This window comes from Leucoraja erinacea, chromosome 16 (genome assembly GCF_028641065.1).
Source record: "Leucoraja erinacea ecotype New England chromosome 16, Leri_hhj_1, whole genome shotgun sequence".
In the NCBI taxonomy this organism is placed as follows: domain Eukaryota; kingdom Metazoa; phylum Chordata; class Chondrichthyes; order Rajiformes; family Rajidae; genus Leucoraja; species Leucoraja erinaceus.
This window is the reverse complement of record NC_073392.1, coordinates 1,520,001-1,545,546: the sequence shown is the minus strand read 5'-3', so window position 1 is coordinate 1,545,546 and position 25,546 is coordinate 1,520,001. Positions and strand designations below refer to the sequence as shown.

The window sequence follows — 25,546 nt, the reverse complement described above, 5'->3', positions numbered from 1 at the left end:
CCATCCATACCTCTAGTCTCCCTCTCCCCTGACTCTCAGTCTGAAAAAGGGTCTTGACCCAAAACATCACCCATTCCCTCTCTCCAGAGATGCTGCCTGTCCCACTGAGTTACTCCAACATTTTGTGTCTGTCTTCTGTACAGCTCCATGTTCTATGCAAGACATTGCGCTCGTAGCATTATGCCACAGGATTAGTCATAGAGTGATACAGCATGGAAACAGGCCCTTCGGCCCAACTTGCCTACACCGACCAACATGTCCCAGCTACACTAGTCCCACCTGCCTGCATTTGGTCCATATCCCTCCAAACTGGTCCTATCCATGGACCTGTCTAACTATTTCTGAAATGTTGGGATAGTCCCGGCCTCAACTACCTCCTCTGGCAGCTCGTTCCATACACCCACCACCCTTTGTGTGAAAGGTTACCCTTCAGATTCCTATTAAATCTTTTCCCCTTCACCTTAAACCTATGTCCTCTGGTCCTCGATTCCCCTACTCTGGGTAAAATATGCTGTCTTCTTTTTCTTCTCGTGTCTGGCGGGCACAGCCTAAAGTTGGGCGACTTGTTCTATTTGATCTTATTAGATTGTGCATGCCAGGTTGATTGCATTCGTTGAAACAGGGTGGACATCGTGAGGGTTGCAATCTCTCACCCCAAAAGATGCTGCGTCCCTTTCCCTCTTTCTTCCCCCTTTCCCTCTTTCTTCCCCCCTATCTCTCCCTCCTAACCCCATTCTCCTGCCTTCTCCCCATAACCCCTAACCCCATACTAATCAAGAATCTATCTATCTCTGCCTTAAACATGTCCATTAACTTGGCCGTCCGTGGTAATGAACTAACCAGAGTTAACTAGACTCCTAAATGCAACTGGTAAATAAGATGTAAAGCTGTGAATCGTACGTATGGACAATGCCGGTTGATGCCAGGATGTTGTTGGTTCTCAGCCTGGAGTTCCCCGTGATGTGTGTGTGGAGCTGCCGGTTATAACAATAGACAATAGATAATAGGTGCAGGAGTAGGCCATTCGGCCCTTCCAGCCAGTGTGATCATGGCTGATCATCCCTAATCAATACCCTGTTCCTGCCTTCTCCCCATATACCCTGACTCCGCTATTTTTAAGAGCCATATCTAGCTCTCTCTTGAAAGTATCCAGAGAACCGGCCTCCACCGCCCTCTGAGGCAGAGAATTCCACAGACTCGCAACTCTCTGTGTGAAGAAGTGTTTCCTCGTCTCCGTTCTAAATGGCTTACTCCTTGTTCTTAAATTGTGGCCTCCTATACTCCTATACTCAACTCCTCCTGTTATGAAGGCCAACATGCCATTCGCTGGCTTCACTGCCTGCTGTGCCTGCATGCTTACTTTCAGTGACTGATGTACAAGGACACCCAGATCCCGTTGTACTTCCCCTTTTCCCAACTTGACACCATTTAGATAATAATCTACCTTCCTGATAGCCTCACATTTATCCACATTAAACTGCATCTGCCATGCATCTGCCCACTCACCCAAACTGTCCAAGTCACCCTGCATCCTCATAGCATCCTCCTCACAGTTCACACTGCCACCCAGCTTTGTGTCATCTACAAATTTGCTAATGTTACTTTGAACATCACGTCCTCTTCAGTTTCCAGCCTGGCTTGAAGTTGGTTTGATCTTCTTATTATTGGCTGCCATGGAGGTCAGGTACTGTAGATGTGGGTTCAAGGTTCAATGTATAATGCAGGACTGAAGACAAATTGAACAGTACTCAATCTGCCTGACGTATAGATCTCTTTGAAACGTTTGACCATGGATTGTGTAATCTGTCCATGGTCCACATAGTGACAATAAGACTAGTCAGGTTACACATGTTCAGTAGATGCACAAAGCTGAGAATACATCATAAAACACTGGCAGTCATTTGATAAAGAGGTGTAGTGGATGTGGCACTGATTGTATGTGTAGCATGCCCGACATGGATCATAGTGGTGGCCCAGCGGCAGAGTTGCTGCCTCACAGCGCCAGAGACCCGGGTTCGATCCCAACTACGGGTGCTGTCTGTACGGAGTTTGCACGTTCTCCCCGTGACCTGCGTGTGTTTTCTCCGAGATCTTCGGCTTCCTCCCACACTCCAAAGACGCGCAGGTTTGTAGATTAATTTGCTTGGTATAATTTTAAACTTGTCCCTAGTGTGTGTAGGATAGTGTTAATGTCGGTGTGGGCTAGATGGGCTGAAGGGCCTGTTGCAACGCTAGGTCTCTAAACTAAACTAAACTAAACTAAACTAAACTAAATAACATATCCATTGCTTCTCATTCCCACCCATTCCTTCTCTCCACAGATGCTGCCTGTCTGTCCTGCTGAGTTACTCCAGCATTTTGTGTCTACCTTTGGTGTAAACCAGCATCTGCAGTTCCTTCCTACATGAACGGATCCAGTGTTGTGTGGCCTCGAATGTTTCAGCTATGAAGTCGCATCTTTATAAATACAATTCTGACCATGATATGGTCTCAAGGTCATATCCAACATGTTTCTAGACATTGAGCCAGGTGCAAGTCTGCTGAATCTGCACCTGAGTCAATGCTTTAATATCAAGGAAACAGAACTGCTGGGAATGAGAGGAGGATAATGTGTGTTCACCCCTGGAACACACGAACACCGCAATCTAGACGTGTGGTTTAATAAAAGCAAATCCCACAGTTAATGCATGATGAAGTATTCAAGTTTTATAACATTCCCTAACAACTTTAACCGAGCACAAAATTGTAATGTAGGATTAAAAACAAATTGAACTTCAAGTGCTGTGGTTTAGAGTTCAGAGTCACAGCATGGAAACAGGCCGTTCGGCCCATCGAGTCCCAACCAACCATTGATTACCTGTTTGGTCTAGTTCTATGTCATCGCATTTTCTCATCCACTCCCGACACACTTGGGGCAATTGACAGAGGGACAATTAAAGGGCCAGTCCCACTCAGGCGATTTGTTCAGCGGCAGCTGGAATATAGGCAGTGGCCACATGGTCACGGGGTGGCACCTGTATTGTCGTGAGTTGTCTCCTCAAGTGTCGGAACTTTTTTCTTGTCGCCGCTGGATTTTTAAATGTTCAAAACCTTCCAGCAACAGCGGGCTTGACGTTGCCTGTCTGGTTCTGTCGCCAGGATGACGTTGCTTGTCGCCGGGTCATGACCTTGTTAATCCTGGCCAGATTGGAGAGGCTAGGACTCTAAAATGGGGTAAAAGCTTCAGGGCTGTTGGGAGATTTGGTCAATCTGAAAGTGCTCGCTGTGGAACTGGGACAAGATGCAGAGTGGTGCCAGTTTGTCTAGAGCCTAGATCCAAGCTGCAGGAAAAGAATAAGAACATCTGCAGACCCTGTCAATTAGGTGCAAAATGCATAGAATGGATTGGATGACATACCAGACATACACCTTGTAAATAATTGTAAATAATGTTGCAAAACTTTACTTTACTGAATGTTGATTGGATGAGGTATTGAGCCTTGTCTGGTTTTCTTGCAGCTCAGGGTAAATGTAGCGATGTTTGCTTCCTCCGAGAAACATTGTTTGAATACAATGTATTAGCCACTGTATTATTGGGTTAGGGAAATGTCTGTTATGTATGGGGTTAATCGATATCTGTAATTGGATTGTAAAGAGACCACCCCCATGTGGTTCGGTCCCTCAAGGTCCGGGGAACTATAAAAGTCCGCTGCCACAAGGTCCCGCGTCGACCTTCTGAGAGAATGCTTTGGACTGCGTGACCTTCTGGAGTGTCTCTGTTTGAGCGAGGCCTAGAGGGCTTGATCAGGCAGATACGAGGATCGAACCCGCGGTGGTTAGGTATAGTAGTTGAACTGTAATTGTGTTTTGTCAAAATAAAGATTAGTGCTTGATTCGATGGTTTTTGACTGAAACTAGACTGGGGGGGGGGGGGGGGGGGGGAGCTTAGAACGAGCTATTTACAACCTTGGCGAGTTCCATTAGCGACAACCTACGTTATCCCGTCAACTGGCGACAGTACCGGCATCAAGACAAGTCTTCAGTTGTCGTCATTTGTCGGCGACAGGGCCGTTGCTTGTCGTAGCTGGACGCGGGTGGACGTGGGTTGACTTTGCTTGTTGTAGGTTGCCACCTGAGTGGTCGAAGGTTGCCGTAGGTGGACGTCCCAAGTCGCGAGGAATTGTGTCGCTGCTAGCTTGTCGTAGACATTGTCGTAGGGTGGGTCCATTTCCACGTCCCGCTACCACTGTGACCTGCGCCAACAGTCGCCTAAAAAATCGCTAAAGTGGAACAGGCCCTTAACCATCAAACCCGCATGGATGTGGGAGGTAACCAGAGCACCCCGAAGATGCACACGCTCTCACGTGTAGAACGTGTAAACTCCACACAAACAGCACCCAAGGCCAGAATCAAACCTGGATCTCTGGTGAGGCAGCAACTCTACCAACTGTGCCATTGTACTTCCCAGCTAAATGTTATCACAAAACATTCTCGGTTTAAAATTGTTAATCTGTGAACACCAACAATTCTTTGATAGCTCAGTCAGTTTCCACATTAAATCTAGCCTGATCTCTTGCACAATGGTGAATTATCCTCACACATCAAGATCATCTCCACCATGCACCTCATTCCAATTCCAAGATTTCACAAAATGTTATGTCACAAGGAACTGCAGATGCTGGAATCTTGAGCAAAACACAAAGTGCTGGAGGAACTCAGTGGGTCGGGCAGCATCTTAGGAGGACACATTTCAGGCTGGGACCCTTCTTCAGACTGATATGTATGAGGTTGTTAAGGTTTAGTATCAGAAAACCATCAAAAGCACATATCTGAGGAAGGATGTGCTGGCTCTGGAGCGGGTCCAGAGGAGGTTTACAAGAATGATCCCGGGAATGAGTGGGTTTGAATTGAATTGAATTGAATTTCCTTTATTGTCGTTCGAACATTAAGTTTGAATTAAATTTCGTAATGCAGTCATGACAGAAAAAAGCAACAGCACACAATGAACACAGTTTAACACAAACATCCATCACGGTGAATCTCCAGGCACCTCCTCACTGTGATGGAAGGCAAAAAGTCTTCTCTTCCTTGCTTGTTCTCCCGCTACATCGAGGCGATCGTGGCGCTCGATATTGAAGCCCCAGCCGGGTGATGGTAAACCCCGCGGCTGATTTTAAGCTCCGCGAAACGGGCCGAATCAAACTGCACGATTCGGGGCGGACGAAGCCGCTACTCTCCAGTCTAGCGGACGGAGTTGCCGTTGTGGGAGCTCCCGAAAATCGGTCACCAACCAGGGACCTGCGAGCTCCCGATGTTACCGTCCACAGAACCCGCGGCCGAAGCTTCGAAGTCGGGTCGCAGCCACAGCGCCACCACAGCCAGCTCCGCGATGGTGAGTCCACAGGCTCTACCACAGGAGCCCCCAGGGTCGATTCCAGTTGGAGGCCGCCAGCTCCACCATGTTAGGCCTCAGCGCAGACGGAGACGGAGACAAGGAAAAGGTCGCGTCCCCGTTGAAGGAAGTGATTAAAACATTTCCCCCACCCCCTCCCACTGGGAGAGTCTAGGACTGGAGGTCACAGCCTCAGAATTAAAGGGAGTTCTTTTAGAAAGGAGGTGAGGAGGAACCTCTTTAGTCAGAGGGTGGTGAATCTGTGGAATTCATTGCCACAGACGGCGGTGGAGGCCAAGTCAGTGGATATTTTTAAGGCGGAGATAGACAAGTTCTTGATTAGAACGGGGGTCAAGGGTTATGGGGAGAAGGGAGGAAAATGGGATTAGGAGGCAGCGATCAGCCATGATTGAATGGCGGAGTAGACTCCATGGGCCAAATTCTAGCCCTATAACTTGTGAACTTGTGAAAAGCATTGAAATCACCAGAGCCGGCAGAGAACATGACTAGCAACATGTGTGACTGACAGTAGATATAGAGAGAGGAATAATGATTGTCCTATAATTCACTGCTGTTGCCCACTAGTAATCAGTCTGAATATACGTTTCTGGACAATTGCAGATATTACATTCAGGGGATGAAAGGCATTTTGAAAGCACAAAGTGGCTTTACTTCATCGCTTTAAATTTCATGAAGAATTACATCCTCACATTCAAAATTAAATCTTTGTGACCACGTCAGTGGGTCAAATGAGAAGGATCATAGATTGACACAGTCATTCAGAGTGGAAACAGGCCCTTCGGCCCAACTCATCCATGCTGCCCCATCTACACCTGTCCCATTGCCCACATTTGACCCATGTCCTTCTAAACCTTTCCTAACAACGTACCTGTCCAAATGTCTTTTAAATACTGTTGTTATCCCAGCCTCAACTACCTCCTCCGACAGCTCGTTCCATACACCCACCACCCTCTGTGTGAAAAAGTTTCCCCTCAGATTCCTATTAAATCTTTTCCCTCTGAACCTTAAACCTGTGTCCTCTGGTTCCCCTACTCCACGTATAAGATGGGTAAAAGATGTTGTGAGTCCATCCACATAATTGCAATCAGTCATGTCAAAGCGGTTTATATGTGGCTCTTCTGATGTGTTTTTGCAAACAATAGATGCAAATACATTTGTCCATCAGAGTAACCACATTTTCAGATTTGATGAATTTATACCACACAAGAATGAAAAACACATTCTTAAGAACTAGGAAAGGAAATGTTTTCCTCAGATCAGGAGCTAAATAGTTAAAGGATTGGGTGAGTCCGTTGCAAAGGCATAACTATCTAATACAAATCAGAAGTCTTGTTCTGTGAGCAGGGGAATGAATGCTTTTGATTCTAACGAGCTGGAGCTGGTACAATGGGGACATCAGCTGTAATGTAATAAGTTGCAGTATCTCGAGCCTGGAAAGCAACATATAAAATGCATACTCAGAGCATGGAAAGGTTAACTGCTTTTATCTTTTAAGTCAGTCCCAGATAGTAATACATTTTCTCCAGTTACAGCAACAGTTAATTGTTCTCACATGGCAGTGCAACACAATATTCCATTTAGTTAAAGATACCTTTGACTTCTTCTGCACGAGAATCACAAAAAGGTGCATAACGCTGACAGAAAGAGTCCAAGCGCAGCATCTTGTTATTTAGAGATACAGCGTGGATAGAGGCCCTTTGGCCCATCGAGTCCGTACTAATTCCCTCCACACTAACACTATCCTACACACACCAGGGACAATTTACACTTATACCAAGCTAATTAACCAACAAACCTGCACGACTTTGGGATGTGGGAGGAAACCGGAGCAACCGGAGAAAACCCACGCAGATCACGGGGAGAACGTACAAACTCCGTACAGACAGCGCCCGTAGTCAGGATGGAACCCGGGTCTCCGGCGCTGTGAGGCAGCAACTCTACCGCTGCGCCACCGTGCCACGCACATCTGCTGACAGTGAGATTGGGGATGAGTTGACTTTTATTTATTGCTGCATACATGTCCACACTGGTGATAGACACAAACGCTGCAGTAACTCAGACTTACGGTTGTGATGTATGTGGTTGAGTGTGTATCTCTGACCTCACTCACACAGGAAGCAGTGGTACAATGGTGTGGGCAGCGGAGGTTCAGCAGAGAGGCGTGAGCGGACACAGATGGACATCACTCTGGCTCTCGTCCACCAAACCTCTCTCCTACAACGTCTCCTGTGTAAACACCATAACCCCTTCCCTGTACCACCTGCCCCCTCTGTCCTTGCATCCACTGCAGTCTGCCTCACACTGCCCCTCACCACTGCCCTGCCACCGTGGCTTCATGACATGTGTTTGCGATTTCACCAGTTATCAGTCATACGTTAGGCATCCTCGCAGCAAAGCCAAATCCAATAGCCATCAACATTACTTTTCACAGTATGTTCAAATACTTTAGTCATAACATTTGTGTTATAGAGTCATACTCCATGGAAACAGGCCCTTCGGCCCAACTTGCCCATACCAACTAACCTGTCCTATCCACACCAGTCCCACCTGCCCGTGTTTGGCCTATATCCCTCTAAATCTGTCCAAATATGCTTTAAATGTTGTTGCAGTAATACCTCAACTCCCTCCTCTGGCAGTTGGTTCCATACGCCCACCACCCTCTGGGTGAACAGCTTCCTATTAAATCTTTCCCCTTTCCCCTTTCCCCTTTCACCTTCAAGGTGTTCAGCTACATCAGTTGGCATTGGGCGTTTGGTGAAAACGACTCTGCTATTGGGAATGCTTTCTACCGACACATAGAGTCATGCAGCATGGAATCAGGCCGTTCGCACCAACATGTCCGTGCCGACCAAGATTAGCCATCTTGGCTCGTCCCATTTACCTCTCTGTCCTATCCAAATATCTTTTCAATGTTGTTATTGTTCCTGCTTCAACTCCGTCCTCATCGGCAGTGATGAGGGGAGCAGATTTCTGCCCGTTTCTCAGTCGTTTCCCAACCACGGGACTTCAAGGATAAGTCCTTGGTGAAGACACTGGGACCTGCATGGACTGCCAGGGTCCCTGGTTGGAGATGAGAGAGGAGATGTAGGGACAGGCATTAGACCTCCTGCCTCGGTGAAACATCATCCAAAGTATGACCATGAGTGGGCTTTAGGTTGATGTATGAAGCCCAGTTTTGTCAGGAGAGTATGATTCTTATTTGCTATTATATATCATTGCTGGATGTGGAGAGGTTGTTTCCACTGGTGGGAGATTCTAGGCCCAGAGGTCACAGCCTCACAATTAAGGGGGCTCTTTTAGAAAGGCGAGGAAGAACTTCTTTAGTCAAAGGGTAGTTAATCTGGGGAACTCATTGCCACAGAGGGCTGTGGAGGCCGTCAGTAGATATTTTTAAGGCATAGATCGACAAATTTTTGATTAGAACGGGTGTCATTTTTCAAACCTACTTTCTCTTTCTCAACTCTATTGATTTGTAGTTACCTCTCACTCTCTCTCCTCTGTGATAACATTTCTCAGCTTCCCAAAGCACTTTCACTGCCAACATCTCCAGAATTCTTCCTGCTTCTCCCTGCTCATTGATCATATCTCGTGTGGTATCCGACACAGGCAGAAATCAACCCTGTACTTACTGACTGCGCATGTATTCACTGAAATTAAGAAGGATGAGAGGATATCTTATAAACATATAAGATTCTTAAGGGATTGAACAGGCTAGATGCAGGAAAAATGATCCCGATGTTGGGGGAGTCCTGAACCAGGGGTCACAGTTTAAGAATAAGGGGTAGGCCATTTAGGACTGAGATGAGGAAAGGCTTTTTCACCCAGAGAGTTGTGAACGGATTCAAGGGATATGGTGAGAAAGCAGGAATGGAGTACTGATTCTGGATGGTCACCCACAATCATATTGAATGGCGGTGCTGGCTGGAAGGGCTGAAGAGCCTGCTCCTGCAACAATTGTCTATGTTTCGATGTTATTCACATAAATATGTGCGCACACACCAAAATGAATGGCAAGAACAAATCCTAACATGCATTCTTTTTCTGTAAAGGTTTTCATTTAAAAAGTCAAACAGATTGAATTTTGAATTCAAATTCCTGTTCAGATTAGGGACTGTTGGGAATTTACATGTTATAATTTCCTGAAGGTTTTTAGGAATTATCAACAGCAGTTTTAGCCGTTGTTATAGATATGATATGTCACAGCACATTGCATTTCCACAATATCAATCTATTATTTCACTATTTCACAATAGATTATAATATAATTTAAACAAATCAGTACAGGGCTGGGGAGAGTTTATATACAGGAAAGCAAACATTGATATGTCTTTGTGGGTCAGTATAAAGAATGTTTCATTGATCCCTTGAATACATGGAAGCAGGCCCTTCAGCCCAACGTGTCTATGTTGACCATCAATCACCCATTCATGAGATGAATAGGTCGGGTAGACACATAGAGTCTCTTGCCCAGAGTAGGTGAATCGAAGTCCAGAGGACATAGGTTTGAGGTGTGGGGGAAAAGATTTAATAGGAATCTGAGGTGTAACCTTTTCACACAAAGGGTGGTGGGTGTATGGAACGAGCTGCCAGAGGAGGTAGTTGAGGCTGGGACTATCCCACCGTTTAAGAAACAGTTAGACAAGTACATGGATAGGCCAGGTTTGGAGGGATATGGACCAAATGCAGGCAGGTGGAACTAGTGTAGCTGGGACATGTTGGCTGGTGTGAGCAAGTTGGGCCGAAGGGCCTGTTTCCACGCTGTATCAGTCTGTGACTCTATCCACATTAGTGCCATGTTATCCCACTCTCTCAGTCACTCTCAACACACTAGGGGCAATTTACATTTACCAGACCCACCTGCACGTCCTTGGGATGTGGGAGGAAACCGGAGCACCAGGAGGAAACCCACGCGGTCACAAGGAGAACGTGCAAACTCCACACACACACGCACACACACACGCACGCACACACACACACACACACAGCGCCTGAGGTCAGGATGGAATGCAGGCCTCTGGAGCAGCGAGGCAGCAGGTGCAGGTGTTTACCTGTATTCCACACAATATCCAGAGATTTCATCACCAATTATTATTCATCATAAAATGCTGCAGCGTTCTGTATTAAAATAAAATATTCAATAGTACCTGTATTACAATATTTAGCTTTATTCAGATATGTGAGTGATCAAATATTCTTTGTATATTCGAACAATTCTCCAAGATTCCTCTGTTATAATATTGAATATCACATGACATATCATACAGACCGTGCACATTCAGAAAGCTGTAAAGAACCGTTTGTTAAGATTCACTAAGAATGATTCTTGCTATAATATTCCCAGCCTCAGGAACATAGAAATGTCGACCTACCTTAAAGCAACAAGTTGCTAGTTTAACCCAATAAACATTTCAAACAAACCAAAAGTTGATGCAATAATAATTTCATTTATTTTTGAATTGAAAAGCAGAGTTTGCATTCCTTATCTAGTTCTATCGGGACTCAAGCAACTATTGAACATTTGTTAACACTGTCTTTTTTTTCCTGTACAGAAACAACTTGTTTTGTTTATATTAAAGTCGCATACAAGTGATATGCAGAAATAAACAGATAATGCAAACCATGAAACAGTTAACAACTGGCACAAGAAAAATGTTGTCCATGCGACAGCAAACCTGCTGTTGTCAAAAGATCATTTATTTAAAAATGTACACAAACATGTCCAATCTGTTGCAGGAGAAGGCAAGGCCCAAAATAATCAATCAATCAATCACCATGATGGCTGCAAAGTGATAGTCTGACAGTTGATGACTATACCTGGATGTGTTCTGCATAAGATGCACATCTTGTGCTAACTGCTGTCTGCTTGACCTGTATCTTCAGCAGCCGTTTCCTGTTCTAATGTTCAGTATAATATAGAAGGGCTTTGCCACAGGGTGACATTTCTTTTCAATGGTGTCCTTCACTTTCTCATTCACCATTGCACAGTGTGGACACTGGAGTCTCTGTCACCTCTGGCACAATGCTAGGATGAGGGATAGCATGAGAACTGCAGGGCAAGGCTGAAGGGCCAGGCCATCTCCACACTCACGTGCGTTTTCCTGCAAATGATGGAACCTCGTTAGTCTAGACAAGGCTGAGCACAAGCGATTACCAACAGGACAGGACAGGCGGGTGGGTGGGAAGGTGGGCGTGTGGGCGGGGTGGTGCTCAGGTGGGGGGGTGTGTGGGTGTTCAGGTGGGCGAGCAAATTGCCTTGTGTTACTGCTAAGCGTTAATTCTTTTTTGTCTGAAGACTGAAGAAGGGTCTCGACCCAAAACGTCACCCCTTCCTCTCTCCAGAGATGCTGCCTGCCTGCCCCGCTGAGTTACTCCAGCATTTTGTGTCTATCTTCAGTTTAAACTGGCATCTGCAGTTGCTTCCTGCACAGTAATCATGTTTTAATTTAGTTTAGTTTAGTTTAGAGATACAGCACAGAAACAGGCCCATCGTGTCGGCATCGACCAGCGATCCCCGCACATTAAATGGGCTGCCACACTGCGGCAACCTAATCCACGAGTTCAGAAGAGTGTACAGTGCACAGTGTACGGTAAGTCCTTTATAGAGCGGGGCGGGGGGGGGGGGGGGGGGGAGGAGGGGGAGGGGGAGAGAAGGGGAGCGAGGGGGAAAGAAGGAGAGAGTAGGGGAGAGAAGGGGGGTGAGAAGGGGGTGAGAAGGAGTGGAGACACTTTTAAGAAGTCAGACAATGTTTAATAGTTTAGCGGGCATTTTACCTATCGGTTGGTTTTCCTTGGTCCTGAAACACCAATGAGCCAATTAAAATGCCCGGTCAGCGAAGGAGATTGCCTACAGCTGCCCCTCGACTGCCTGTAACTAAACAGCGACCCCACTCCACTGCACTACGAGTCAAAAAGAACCATGCCGACCAATTTTTACTCATGGAAACTTTTTCAACATGCTGAAAATGTTTCCGTGACCTAGCTGAGGTCATGAGTACTCGGGAACTGCCCTGGAGCATGAAGGAGAGTTCCAGTGACCTCCTAGGACCACGTGTCGACCATGCTGTGAGTTTGAGTCAAGGGCAAACGCTTCTAAGCTCGCAGATTAGGTCGCCGCAGTGGGACAGCCCCTTAACACTATCCAACACACACTAGGGACAATATACAATTTTACTGAAGCCAATTAACCTACAAACCTGTACGTCTTTGGAGTGTGGGAGGAATCTGGAGCACCCGGTGAAAACCCACGCGGGTCACGGGGAGAACGTACAAACTCCACACAGACAGCACCCGTAGTCAGGATCGAACCTGGGTCTCTGGCGCAGTGAGGCAGCAATTATATCGCTGCGCCACCGTGCCGCCCTCGAGATTAGAATCCATTATAATGAGACACAGATGCTGCAATGTGGAGGCAATGGACAGTTGATGTTTCAGGTCATGACCTTTCTTCAAAGAGAGAGAGGTGGGTGCCAAGGGTGATGTGGAGGCAGGAATGATGGTAGTGTTTACGAGGCTTTTAGATATGCAGGGAGTGGAGAAATATGGATGATATGCAGGCAGAAGAGATTTGTTTAACGTTATCATCTGCTTCCTGCCACCAATTAAAGATGATATCCTTTTAATATTTTGGAAGAATGAGGGAGATCCTCATTAAAACGTACCAATAGTGAAAGAACAAGAGATTAACAATGACGTGATGTCTCTTTTAGTTTAGTTAGACACAGCGTGGAAACACTGGGTCCATGCTGACCAGTGATCCATGCACACTAACACTATCCTACACACACTAGGGACAAGTTTACAATCATACCAAAGCAAATGATCCTACAAATCTGTACGTCCTTGGAGTGTGGGTGGAAACCAGAGCTCCCGGAGAAAACCCACGCAGGTCACGGGAAGAACGTACAAACTCCTTACAGACAGACGGGATCGAACCCGGGTCTCTGGCGCTGTGACGCCACTTACCTCAGCATGGAATGGGTGGCAGGAATCCGGGCGTCTTCTGATTTTGCGTGATCTGAGAGTATCACATTTCTTAGATTCATTATGTTCACTGTAGTTAAGGCACACGGTTACACACACACACACACATGCCAATTCTGAATGGGTTATAACATTTACCCAATGTTAGTGACTGCAAGACAAATGATTGGAAAAGGAGAGAGAGAGAGAGAGAGAGACAGAGACAGAGAGAGAGGGAGGGAGGGGGAGAGAGAGAGACAGAGAGAGACAGAGAGAGAGGGAGGGAAAGAGAGGGAGAGAGAGAGAGAGAGAGAGAGAGAGAGAGAGAGAGAGGAGGAGAGAGAGAGAGAGGGGGAGAGAGAGAGAGAGAGAGAGAGAGAGAGAGAGAGAGAGAGAGAGAGAGAAGAGGAGAGGGAGAGGGAGAGAGAGAGAGAGAGAGAGAGAGAGAGAGAGAGAGAGAGGGGGGAGAGAGAGAGGGTTGAAAGCTGGAAAAGAGGAGAAGCAGGTCAAGGCTGGCGGGTGATAGGTTGAAAGAGGCGGGGGGGGGGGGGGGGGTGATATGGGGGAGGCCAGGGATGAAAAGACAAGGTGTGAAATAAAAGGATGGAAGAGTTGCAAATTGTGAAGCTAGAGGAAGGAATGGGCCTAGAGGGGGGGTGTGGGGGGGTGGGAGAGGGAGAAATAGGTGCACATCAAGTGGGACACAGGGGAGATATTTTGGGAGAAGACATGGGGGGGGGGGGGGGGGGGGGGGGGGGGGGGGGGTGGGGGGGAGAAAGACTAGACTCGAGGGGGGTCATAAAGTTATGTGACAGGATTAGAATTAGGCCATTCGGCCCATCAAGTCTACTCCGCCATTCAATCATGGCTGATCTATCTCTCTCTCCCAACCCCATTCTCCTTCCTTCTCCCCATAACCTCTGACACCCCGTACTAATCAAGAATCTATCTATCTCTGCCTTAAAAATATCCACTGACTTGGGCTCCACAGCCTTCTGCAGCAAAGAATTCCACAGATTCACCACCCTCTGACTAAAGACATTTCTTCTCAACTCCTTCCTAAAACATCCTTTAATTCTGAGGCTATGACCTCTAATCCTAGACTCTCCCACTAGTAGAAACATCCTCTCCACATCACTCTATCCAGGCCTTTCACTATTCAGTATGTTTCAATGAGGTCCCCCCCTCATTCTTCTAAACTCCAGTGAGTACAGGCCCAGTACCAACAAACGCTCATCATAGGTTAACCCACTCATTCCTGGGATCATTCTTGTAAACCTCCTCTGGACCTTCTCAAGAGCCAGCACATCCTTCCTCAGACACGGGGACCAAAATTGTTCATAATATTCCACATGTGGCCTGATCAGTGCCTTGTAGAGCCTCAGCATTACATCCCTGTTTGTGTATACAAGCCCTCTTGAAATAAATGCTAGCGTTGAGTTTGCCTTTTTTATTACAGATTCGACTTATTAACGCAGATTAACGTTTTGGGAATCCTGCACCAGCATTCCCAAGTCCCTTTGCATGTGACACATAACAATAATGAACCCAGATTTACTGCTTGCCAAATGCCCTGGCCCTACAAACTAATTCATGCTTTTATGTCATAATGTATATCAAAAGAGGGTGAATTTAAAAATAATACCTCAGCACATTTGGAATTGGTGGCACAAACATTGTGGGCTGAAGGGCCTGGTCTATGGTGGGCTGAAGGGCCTGGTCTATGGTGGGCTGAAGGGCCTGGTCTATTGGGGCTGAAGGGCCTGGTCTATTGGGGCTGAAGGGCCTGGTCTATTGGGGCTGAAGGGCCTGGTCTATTGGGGCTGAAGGGCCTGGTCTATTGGGGGCTGAAGGGCCTGGTCTATTGGGGGTTGAAGGGCCTGGTCTATTGGGGGTTGAAGGGCCTGGTCTATGGGGGCTGAAGGGCCTGGTCTATTGGGGGTTGAAGGGCCTGGTCTATGGGGGGTTGAAGGGCCTGGTCTATGGGGGCTGAAGGGCCTGGTCTATTGGGGGTTGAAGGGCCTGGTCTATTGGGGGTTGAAGGGCCTGGTCTATGGGGGCTGAAGGGCCTGGTCTATTGGGGGTTGAAGGGCCTGGTCTATGGGGGCTGAAGGGCCTGGTCTATGTTCTATATTCCATGAAAATGAAGGCCCAAGTTTATGGTGAAAGACTGAAATGTTTTTGCGAGGCCGAGATGAAGATTGGGCCTCACCTCTCCAGCATAAATTAAACTGACATATGCCCAAGAGTCATTTTGAAATTCTTATTGCAAAGACACAGTGGAACAGTATCCAATTAGGGAAAAATAATTTCTCAATCAAATTAAATTTAAATGAAATGGAAGAAAGTGTTGAGAAACAAAGACGTGACACTTGCTTGGGTCTCTTCCAAGCCAGCTATGTACTAGTTGTATCTGCTGCCAAGTTTCATGTGCAATGCGTTATACACACACACACACAGATATGTTCTGCACAGGTGTTTTTATAAAACATCTGTGATAGTATTTTGGCTTGCCAGGAAACATGCTTTGTTTGTAGTTTAGTTTAGTTTAGTTTAGAGATACAGCGGGGAAACAGGCCCTTTGGCACCGAGTCCAGGCCGACCAGCGATCCCCGCACATTAGCGCTATCCTGAGGATGATGACAGAAGCCTCCTCATGGCGATCCCCGGATGCACTCAGTGACACGTTGGCCGACCAATTCTGTCAACATGTTGGATGCCGACGGAAGCCAACAGCATCGTCTGACACACGTGCGGACGAACGAACCACTACCCTACACACATTAGGGACGATTTGACATTTATACCAAGCCAATTAAACCTGTACGTCTTTGGAGTGTGGGAGAAACCGAAGATCTCTAAGAAAACCCACGCAGGTCACGGGGAGAACATACAAACTCCATACAGACAGCACCCGTAGTCTGGATCACACCCGGCTCTCTGGCACTGTGAGGCAGCAACTCTACCGCTGCACCACCATGCTGCCCCACTCACAACATGAAGACTGTTTAAAAGCCCAGTAAAGGCACCGCCTGTGTTAAAGGATATATATAATTTCAATGGGGTCCATGGTAACTGGTCCAATGCTGCAGTCACAACTGGCATCCACCACCACCATGAAGAGGTTGCTGCTTGGAATCTGCTGGATCACAAATGACCTGTGGCAGAAGCAAAGAAGCATTAGTCATAGAGGCACAGAGTCACAGAGTAACAGAGTAACAGAGTCACAGAGGCACAGAGGCACAGAGTAACAGAGGCACAGAGTAACAGAGGCACAGAGTAGCAGAGTCACAGAGTAACAGAGGCACAGAGTAACAGAGTCACAGAGTAACAGAGGCACAGAGTCACAGAGGCGCAGAGTAACAGAGGCACAGAGTAACAGAGGCACACAGTCACAGAGTAGCAGAGTAACAGAGTAACAGAGTCACAGAGTCACAGAGGCACAGAGTCACAGAGGCACAGAGTAACAGAGTCACAGAGTCACAGAGGCACAGAGTCACAGAGGCACAGAGTAACAGAGGCACACAGTCACAGAGTAGCAGAGTAACAGAGTAACAGAGTAACAGAGGCACACAGTCACAGAGTCACAGAGTAACAGAGTAACAGAGTCACAGAGTAACAGAGTAACACAGTCACAGAGTAACAGAGTAACAGAGTCACAGAGTAACAGAGTCACAGAGTAACAGAGTAACACAGTCACAGAGTAACAGAGTAACAGAGTCACAGAGTAACAGAGTAACAGAGTCACAGAGTAACAGAGTAACAGTCACAGAGTAACAGAGTAACAGAGTCACAGAGTAACAGAGTCACAGAGTAACAGAGTAACACAGTCACAGAGTAACAGAGTAACAGAGTCACAGAGTCACAGAGTAACACAGTCACAGAGTAACAGAGTCACAGAGTAACAGAGTAACACAGTCACAGAGTAACAGAGTAACAGAGTCACAGAGTAACAGAGTAACACAGTCAGAGTAACACAGTCACAGAGTAACAGAGTCACAGAGTAACAGAGTAACAGAGTAACAGAGTAACAGAGTAACACAGTCACAGAGTAACACAGAGTAACACAGTCACAGAGTAACACAGTCACAGAGTAACAGAGTCATAGAGTAACATTTTGTCAACACCTGGCTGGTCTCAGCGACAAGGTCCTGGCACATAACGGCCTCATCGGACTCCTGGCAGGAATCAATCTTCCGCACGTCTGCCTTAGCTCTTGTGTATGCCCCAGCTGAGTACTGCGCACCCGTATGGAGTGGTAGTAGACATACTAGCCTGGGAGACACGAGCCTGAACAGCACCTTGCGAACCATCACTGGGTGCCTTCAACTTATTCCAGTCGAGCAGCTCCTGATACTTACAGGCATTCCGCCTGCAGGGATCCGAAGGCAAGCAGTAACTCTGGCACTATCTTGTCGTGCCATGGACCCAGATCACCTCCTCCATCAGGCTATCAGCAGAGAGGAGGCCACCCCGACTGAAGTCCCGTCACCCCTTTGCTCCACATGGTAAACAACTCCTAGCATCCATCCATCCAGCCAACTGAGACAAAAGCTAACTGGATAGCCACTGTGTGGTCACAGGAGTGGAAGGCAACCTCATCTCCATTACACAGCCACATCTCTTCACCAGATAAAAGCTGTCCAGTGTCTGACCTCCCCAGAGGAGCGTGGATGGGTGAAGCTCAACAGACTTGGTACTGGAGTTGTGCGTTTCAATGCCAGCGTGTGGAGATGGGGGCTCCCTCTGCCAAAGCCCAGCCTGTGAATATGGAGCAGACCAACAGACAGCCAACCATGTCATCTCTGGGTGCCCGCTCTACCACCCACCACATGGAGCTGTGTCAGGGCCTGGCAGACATTGGCACCAACAGAGACAACAACCCGGCTGCTCAACACCCACCCGGCTTGAGATCTAACTATTCCTTTGGTTTATTTATGTTTCATTGGCAAGAAGAAGAAGAGTAACGTAGTCATAGAGTGATACAGAGTGGAAACAGACCCTTCGACCCAACTTGCTCACACCAACCAACATGCCCAGCTACACTAGTCCCATCTGCCTGCATTTGGCCCATATCCCTCTAAACCCATCCTATCCATGTAGCTGTTTGTTTTAGTTAAGATATACAGTGCAGAAGCAGGCCGCTCGGCCCACGAGTCAGCACTGACCTACAATCTTCGTACACTAATACTATCCTACACTAGGGACAATTTACATTTATACCAAGTCAATTAACCTACAAACCTGTACGTCTTTGGAGTGCTGGAGGAAACCGAAGATCTTGGAGAAAACCCACGCAGGTCATGGGGAGAACGTACAAACTCTGTACAGTCAGCACTCGTGGTGAGGATTGAACCCGTGTCACAAGTGCTGTAAGGCAGCAACGCAACTGCTGCGCCACCGTGCCGGGGCTTTCTTAACGTTTCTTCAATGTTGGGATAGTGCCAGCCTCAACTACCTCCTCTGGCAGCTCGTTCCATACACCCACCACCCTATGTGTGAAAAAGTTACACCTCAGATTCCTATTAAATCTTTTCCCCTTCACCTTAAACCTATGTCCTCTGGTCCTCGATTCCCATACTCTGGGCATTTTCCCGATCTATTCCTCTCATGATTTTGTACACACAAGTCTAGAATGAAACGTGGATCCTTTCCTTAAACAAACATCATTCTACGAAATTCCGATATTTAGTCAACTCGAGCAAATAAAGAGGTTTTTTTGTCGACATTTTCACTGTGTTGCAGGGTTGGAAGTGGCATTTCCAATACAGGACAATGGACTTTCCAAAGATAGACACAGAGTAACGCTGGAGTAACTCAGCGGGTCAGGCAGCATCTGTGGAGAAGATGGATAGGTGATGTTTCACAGAGTGCTGGAGTAACTCAGTGGGTCAGGAAGCATCTGTGGAGAAGATGGTTAGATGACATTTCACAGAGTGCTGGAGTAACTCAGTGGGTCAGGCAGCATCTTTGGTTATATGGGTTGTCGGGTTAGACTGGAGGGTCTGGGGTTTGTTTGAAGTGAACAAGACTATGATAGATTTGGTGTAAATAAATAAAAACATTAAGTTTGAAGCGTTTTTTTGATTCATTGATTGAAAGAAACATGGTAGAAACAGTCCCTTCAGCACACCACTCTCTCTGTAAAACGTATACCTGTTGCATCTCCTTTAAACTTTCCCTCTTTCACTTTAACGCTATGCCCTCTAGTCCGTGACATTCCCACCCTCGGGAAAAGCTTGTGACTGTCTATCCTGTCTACGCCTCTCATAATTTTATATACATCTATCAGGTCTCCCATCAACCTCCAGCGTTCCATAGAAAACAATTCCACTCTGTTCAAACTCTGCTTGGAGCTAATACTCCTCATTATTCCATGAAATCCAGCATTGCCATCTCGCAAGGATCAAGCTGACTTTTCGTAACATTGCTCCTTTCTTCACTGCGTTCAGTACGGGTTTATTAAAAATAACCTTTTTCCCTTTGACATCTTTTCACCGGGTAGTCCTTAAATCATTTCTTGTTCAGAAACAATCAGAAAAGACGCATTTCCTTGGCATGTCAGCCGCAGGTATTAAATAATCTTACAATTACTTACTTGTTCTACAGGTTTAGCAGAGTTGAAAGCATTGTATTCTGAATAAAGATAGTAGCAATTCAACAGCATTCCAGAAAGAATATAATCTACTTATACTTACCTAGAGGAATCGACCACAAAGATCAGGCTGGAGAATGGATTTGACATTGAAAATCAGGATCTATTCAATTGACAGAAGTCCATCATTGATGGTTCCTGACAGCCATATCCGCATAAAGAACCCAATAATGCACAGCATCAAAGTGTAAGCCGACCGACAGACCAACAGACCGACAGACTGACCGACCGACAGACCGACAGACCAGACAGACCGACAGACCGACAGACCGACAGACCGACAGACCGACAGACCGACAGACAGACCGACCGACCGACAGACCGACAGACCGACAGACCGACAGACTGACCGACCGCCGCTGCCTTTCATAGACAATGACAATTCTTCCAGGATTTTGTTACTTCGAGCTAATGGCTTTTTGTTTGTTCTCTCTCAGCAAAGGAGAATTAACTGCCCAAACAACTAGCGATTTGTTACATAATTTGTATGGAGGGCAATGTTTTGTGTCATATTTGTAAGAGACTAATCCGATGGCTCAGAGATCCCCGGCAGCAACAAACTTGCCAGCACTGCAGCTACTCTGCAGGCTCTGTCCTCCCTGACTGCTCTGCTCATGGGTCAGAGGTTATGGGGAGAAGGCAGGAGAATGGGGCGAGGAGGGAGAGATAGATCAGCCATGATTGAATGGTGGAGTAGACTCGATGGGCTGAATGGCCAAATTCTGCTCCTATCACTTATGACCTTACTACTCAGTCAGTAACCTTCTATAGAGACCTGGCCTGATCTTCAATGACGGGATGGTACACACTGACCACAGTGGGGCAGCACAGTGGCATAACGGTAGAGTTGCTGCCTCACAGCGCCAGAGACCCCACTTTGATCCTGACCTCCGTTGTCGTCTCTGGTCGACACGGAGACGTGACATTTTATGTTGCCATCCTTCTTCAGACTTAAAAATCATCCCCACCCAAAACGTCACCTATCCATGTTCTCCACAGATGCTGCCTGACCCATGGTTGAGTAGGATCGTTGCTGATCTCTCTGTCATCTCATCTTCCCGCAGGAACCTCTCATCTTCTCCTTTTTTCAAGGATCTATTTATCTCTTCCCAAAAGATATTGCGGCTGTTCTTCCACCTGCGTTCGAGCAAGAGGGTTCCAAAGCCTCAAGACCATCTGAGAGAAAAGAATTTCCCCATGTTCTTTGCTTGAGTACAAGAGTCAGGAAGTCATGTTTCAGCTCCACAATTGGAGTGTTGTGTGCAGTTCTGGTCACCACATTACAGGAGGGGTGGGGGAGGCAGAAGAGGTTTATCACACTGGGATCCCCAAGTTCACATTGTCCAAGAATGGACTTTGTTCAACCTTTGCTGCCACTATGGACGTTCACATTTCCTGTCTTTTGTTCCATTTGCCAGATTTGCGTCTGCTTATTGAACCAATCTATGTACATACATGCCTTTATAGTTCCATCTGTCCTCCCCCCTCCAGTAAAGTCCCAACCACCAGCGATCCCATTCCTAGCCAACCATCGCAGACTCACTTTAACCACGCTGGAGTCATTCTCCTTATACTGGAGGCATCTTCAGAAGCCAGTTGTAAACACATTGGGGCCCTGGTCCCGAGTGCACTGTAAACATACTGGGTTATATTCCCCATGATCCCTGTAAACTCACCTGGTTTACTGGAGGATATATTATACCACTGAGTAAAAGCAAAAAAGGTGAATTAAATGCATGTTGGGGTACGTAGTGGCCTGCTGGAGAGTGCGATCGTGTGGAAATCTGCCACTGCTATCCCCTCAGAGCATAGAACATAGAACAGTACAGAACAGGCCCTTCTGCCCACAATGTCCATGCTGAACATGATGCCAAATTAAATGTCCATGCTGATACCTATGTGCCTATCTAAAAGCGCTTTAGTTTATTTTAGAGGTACAGCATGGAACCAGGCATTTTGGCCCACCAAGTCCACGCCGACCAGGATGACTCCGTATACTTGTACTATCCTATACACTAGAGACACTTTTTTGACGGAAGCCATTTAACCCACAAACCTGTACGTCTTTTGAATGTGGGAGGAAACCGAAGTACCCGGAGAAAACCCACGAGGTCACAGGGAGAACGTACAAACTCCGTACCGACAGCACCAGTAGTCAGGATCAAACCAGACAGGACATTGTTCGGAATGTGACTGTAACTTTGTGCCAACAACCATATCTTCACTTGCTTCATCCAAGTTGTTTTATAAATGGAAGGAATTTGAGTCTGTGGCTAGCACCTGTCTCTCTAGCACACTGCTCACTCCAACTATGAGAAGATGCAATTGTGCTGACACTGTATCTCTAACATTACGGAAATATGTAACAGTGCTTGGTTATTCCAAAAACAGTGGGTTAGCTAATATTGACCTTGGTGTGACCCAACCATTCCTCTACACTGCAGCATAGGTTCACCAGTTTAATTCCTGGGATGGTGGGACTGGCATATGATGAAAGAATGGGTCGACTGGGCTTGTATTCACTGGAATTTAGGATGAGAGGTGGTCTTATAGAAACATATACAATTCTTAAAGGATTGGACAAGCTACATGCAGGAAAAATGTTCCCGATGTTGCGGGAATCCAGAACCAAGGGGCACAGTTTAAGAATAAGGGTTGGTCATTTAGGACTGAGATGAGGAAAAACTTTTTCACCCAGAGAGTTGTGAATCTGTGGAATTCTCTGCCACAGAAGTCAGTGGAGGCCAATTCACTGGATGTTTTCAAGAGAGAGTTAGATTTAGCTCATGGAGCTAACATAACCAAGGGATAGGGGAAAAGGTAGGAATGGGGTACTGATTTTGGATGATCAGCCATGATCACATTGAATGGCGGTGCTGGCTCGAAGGGTCGAATGGCCTACTCCTGCACCTATTTTTCTATGTTTCTATGTTTTCTACACTACACTAAATGGAGGCTCTGTCCAGAGACCAGGTCCAAACTGGGACAGGAGTTTCCAACGGATTCCCATGTGTAAGTCTGGCCAACTGTGTAACATGGAGAAGCCAGGAGAAGCCAATGTTGAAGTACATGCTGGAAAGGTCTTTCCCACCAACAGCTTTGGGACTTCTGTGTTCATGTCCGCCAGTATATGAGTCACGGAACATGGAACTGTTGCCATTTCCCCACTAATGTTACAATGTCTACAAGAGGCACCAATGTTAGCAGTAATATCTCATATTGGTTAAGGGTTGAACATATATAATGCCGCAGGGCTGAGACCTCCCAGCACAGGAGCAGCCAATGCTCAGATATTTTCCCAGTAACGTCTACCGCTCATGTATTAATTAATTCATTCCCTATTAATGTCTACTATTCATGAACCAAAGCTATGGAAAACTGAAAGAAGATACGTTCAGGCACTTTAACCATGGAAATGGAAATAGCCCAGGGTGAAATCTCCAGTATAGAATGAGAGTATAATGTTCTCATTTACTCCAATAATGCAGCTCTGTTTCAAGAATAAAATGCTTTGGTAAATATATTTCTAGGTGTGTCAGATTCCAACCGTGCCAATAATTGGATATCCTGTGACAATCCAAGGCCACACAAATAAATATTCACCCTTGGCTATTTGTAGGAAAATGAAGAATCCAGATTTTTAATCTTACGTTAAAGTTATAAAAGTAAATATATTTCCATCGATCTTCCTTGTGTGAATCGCAACCTTCTGGGCTTTATCAATGAAGGCACAAAGTATAAAGTCTTGCTGAAAGATGATCAAATATTAGCCTGGCCTCAGCCAGAATATTTGTGGCCACCTGGCTCCAGAGGGAATGTGGAGACATTGGGCCAGGGTGGCATTGTTGGCAAGAGGGCGTTGCAGCTACATGGATAGATTGGACAGGCTGGGCCGATGGCAGCTGGAGTGGAAAGACCGAGAGACAGACGTGAGACAAGAAGATAAAATTACACCGAATCTGGAGAGAGTGAATCGTGGGAGGTTGTTTCTCTTTGCAGAGATCAAGGGTTAGAGGTCACAGGTATAAACTAGAGGAGAATAAAATGAAGAGTGGCATGAGAGGAAAACATTGTTGAGCAATGTGAGGTTTACGCTTGGAACGCATTGCCTGTGGATGTGGTGAGACAGGTCCCTTTGTGGCCTTCAAGTTGGAAGTGAATAAATAGAGTTATAGAGTTCATATAACAGCGAAACAAGCCCGCCAGCCCAACACAACCATGCCGACCAAGTTACCTTCATCACCTGCTCCCATTTGCCCCACATCCCATCATAGCTTCCCTAATGTGTCTAAAGGCCTTTTAAACATTGTAATTGTGCCCACCTGCAGCACTTCCTCTGGCAGCTCGTTCCACGTGCCCACCACTCTCAGTGTGAAACATTGCCCCTTTCCCCTCTCACCTTCAACTTATGGCCTCTAGTTTTTCCTCACCCCCAACCCTGAAGTTGAATGGTTACTAAATCACAACGGGAGAGAGGGAGGGATACAAATGGAAAAACATTGTTGACAAATGAGCGTACCACAAGTTTTTGTCCACCAGCATTTGTCTCTTTCATTCTCAACACTTGGAGCCATAGAGCCGTACAACACGGAAACAGGCCCTTCAGCCCAAATCGCCCATGCTGACCAAGATGCCCCATCTACACTAGTCTCATTCGCCTGTGTTTGGCCATCTAAACCTTTCCTCTCCACATTCATCTTTCTCTGCTCCTTTCCCCTTTCTTCCCCCCTGCCGTACAATTTAACATTGATCATCTCTAGTGTTTCCCAGTCATGATAACGTCATCAGCCTGAAACGTTAATCCTGTTTCTGGCTCCACAAACGCAGCCTGCCCTGCCATGTATTTGCAGCACTGCTTTCATGTCCGCTTTACCAGCTGTTAAATATGAATATGAATGCCTCAGAATGTCTCCTACATTCACAAACTTTCAAAAGCATTAACAATATATCAATACTCAAAAATATACACTAGCAAACACATTAATATATTACATTTTACGGAATCAAGGGATATGTGGAGAATGCAGAAACGGGGTACTGATTTTGGATGATCATCCATGATCATCCGTGGTGCTGGCTCGAAGGGCCGAATGGCCTACTCCTGCACCTAGTGTCTATGTTTCTATATTTAAATTAACTCAACCACATAGAGAGAAAGACCTTGTACGAAAACTTTCCTCTTCTGCTGACTGGATAGCATGCAACAAAAAGCTTTTCACTGTACAGGTACCTCCATACACGTGACAATAAACGCAACTCATTACTCAACTGCAACAGTGACTACACTTGAACATTACGTGAATAGCTTTACAATGTCTAATGTCGGCGCAGACTCAGTGGGCCGAAGGGCCTGTTTGAATGAATGAATAAGTTTATTGGCCAAGTATTCACATACAAGGAATTTGCCTTGGCGCTCCGCACACAAGTGACAACATGGCATACAGTGACAGTTGGGAATGACACATAAAACATTAAACATTAATAATAAAACATTATTGATTAAACATGTGGGTTAAATAAAATACCAGAGCAAAAGGAGG

The 25,546-nt window shown here is 46.4% G+C and overlaps 1 protein-coding gene across 3 annotated transcripts in view; it reads right to left on the bottom strand.

Annotated features, from left to right (window-relative positions):
- Positions 1-10,537: 10,537 nt before the first annotated feature.
- Positions 10,538-25,546, bottom strand: part of cacna2d3a (calcium channel, voltage-dependent, alpha 2/delta subunit 3a) — a 412,076-nt gene continuing 397,067 nt past the window's right edge. For all 3 annotated transcript variants that reach the window (XM_055647516.1, XM_055647518.1, XM_055647517.1), the window contains 3 exons: positions 16,400-16,509; positions 13,355-13,437; positions 10,538-11,490 (listed from right to left, as the gene is read on the bottom strand). In XM_055647516.1, coding sequence (XP_055503491.1) covers positions 11,398-11,490; positions 13,355-13,437; positions 16,400-16,509 — 286 coding nt within the window. In that variant the 3' untranslated portion in view covers positions 10,538-11,397. The remainder of the gene's footprint in view (positions 11,491-13,354; positions 13,438-16,399; positions 16,510-25,546) is intronic.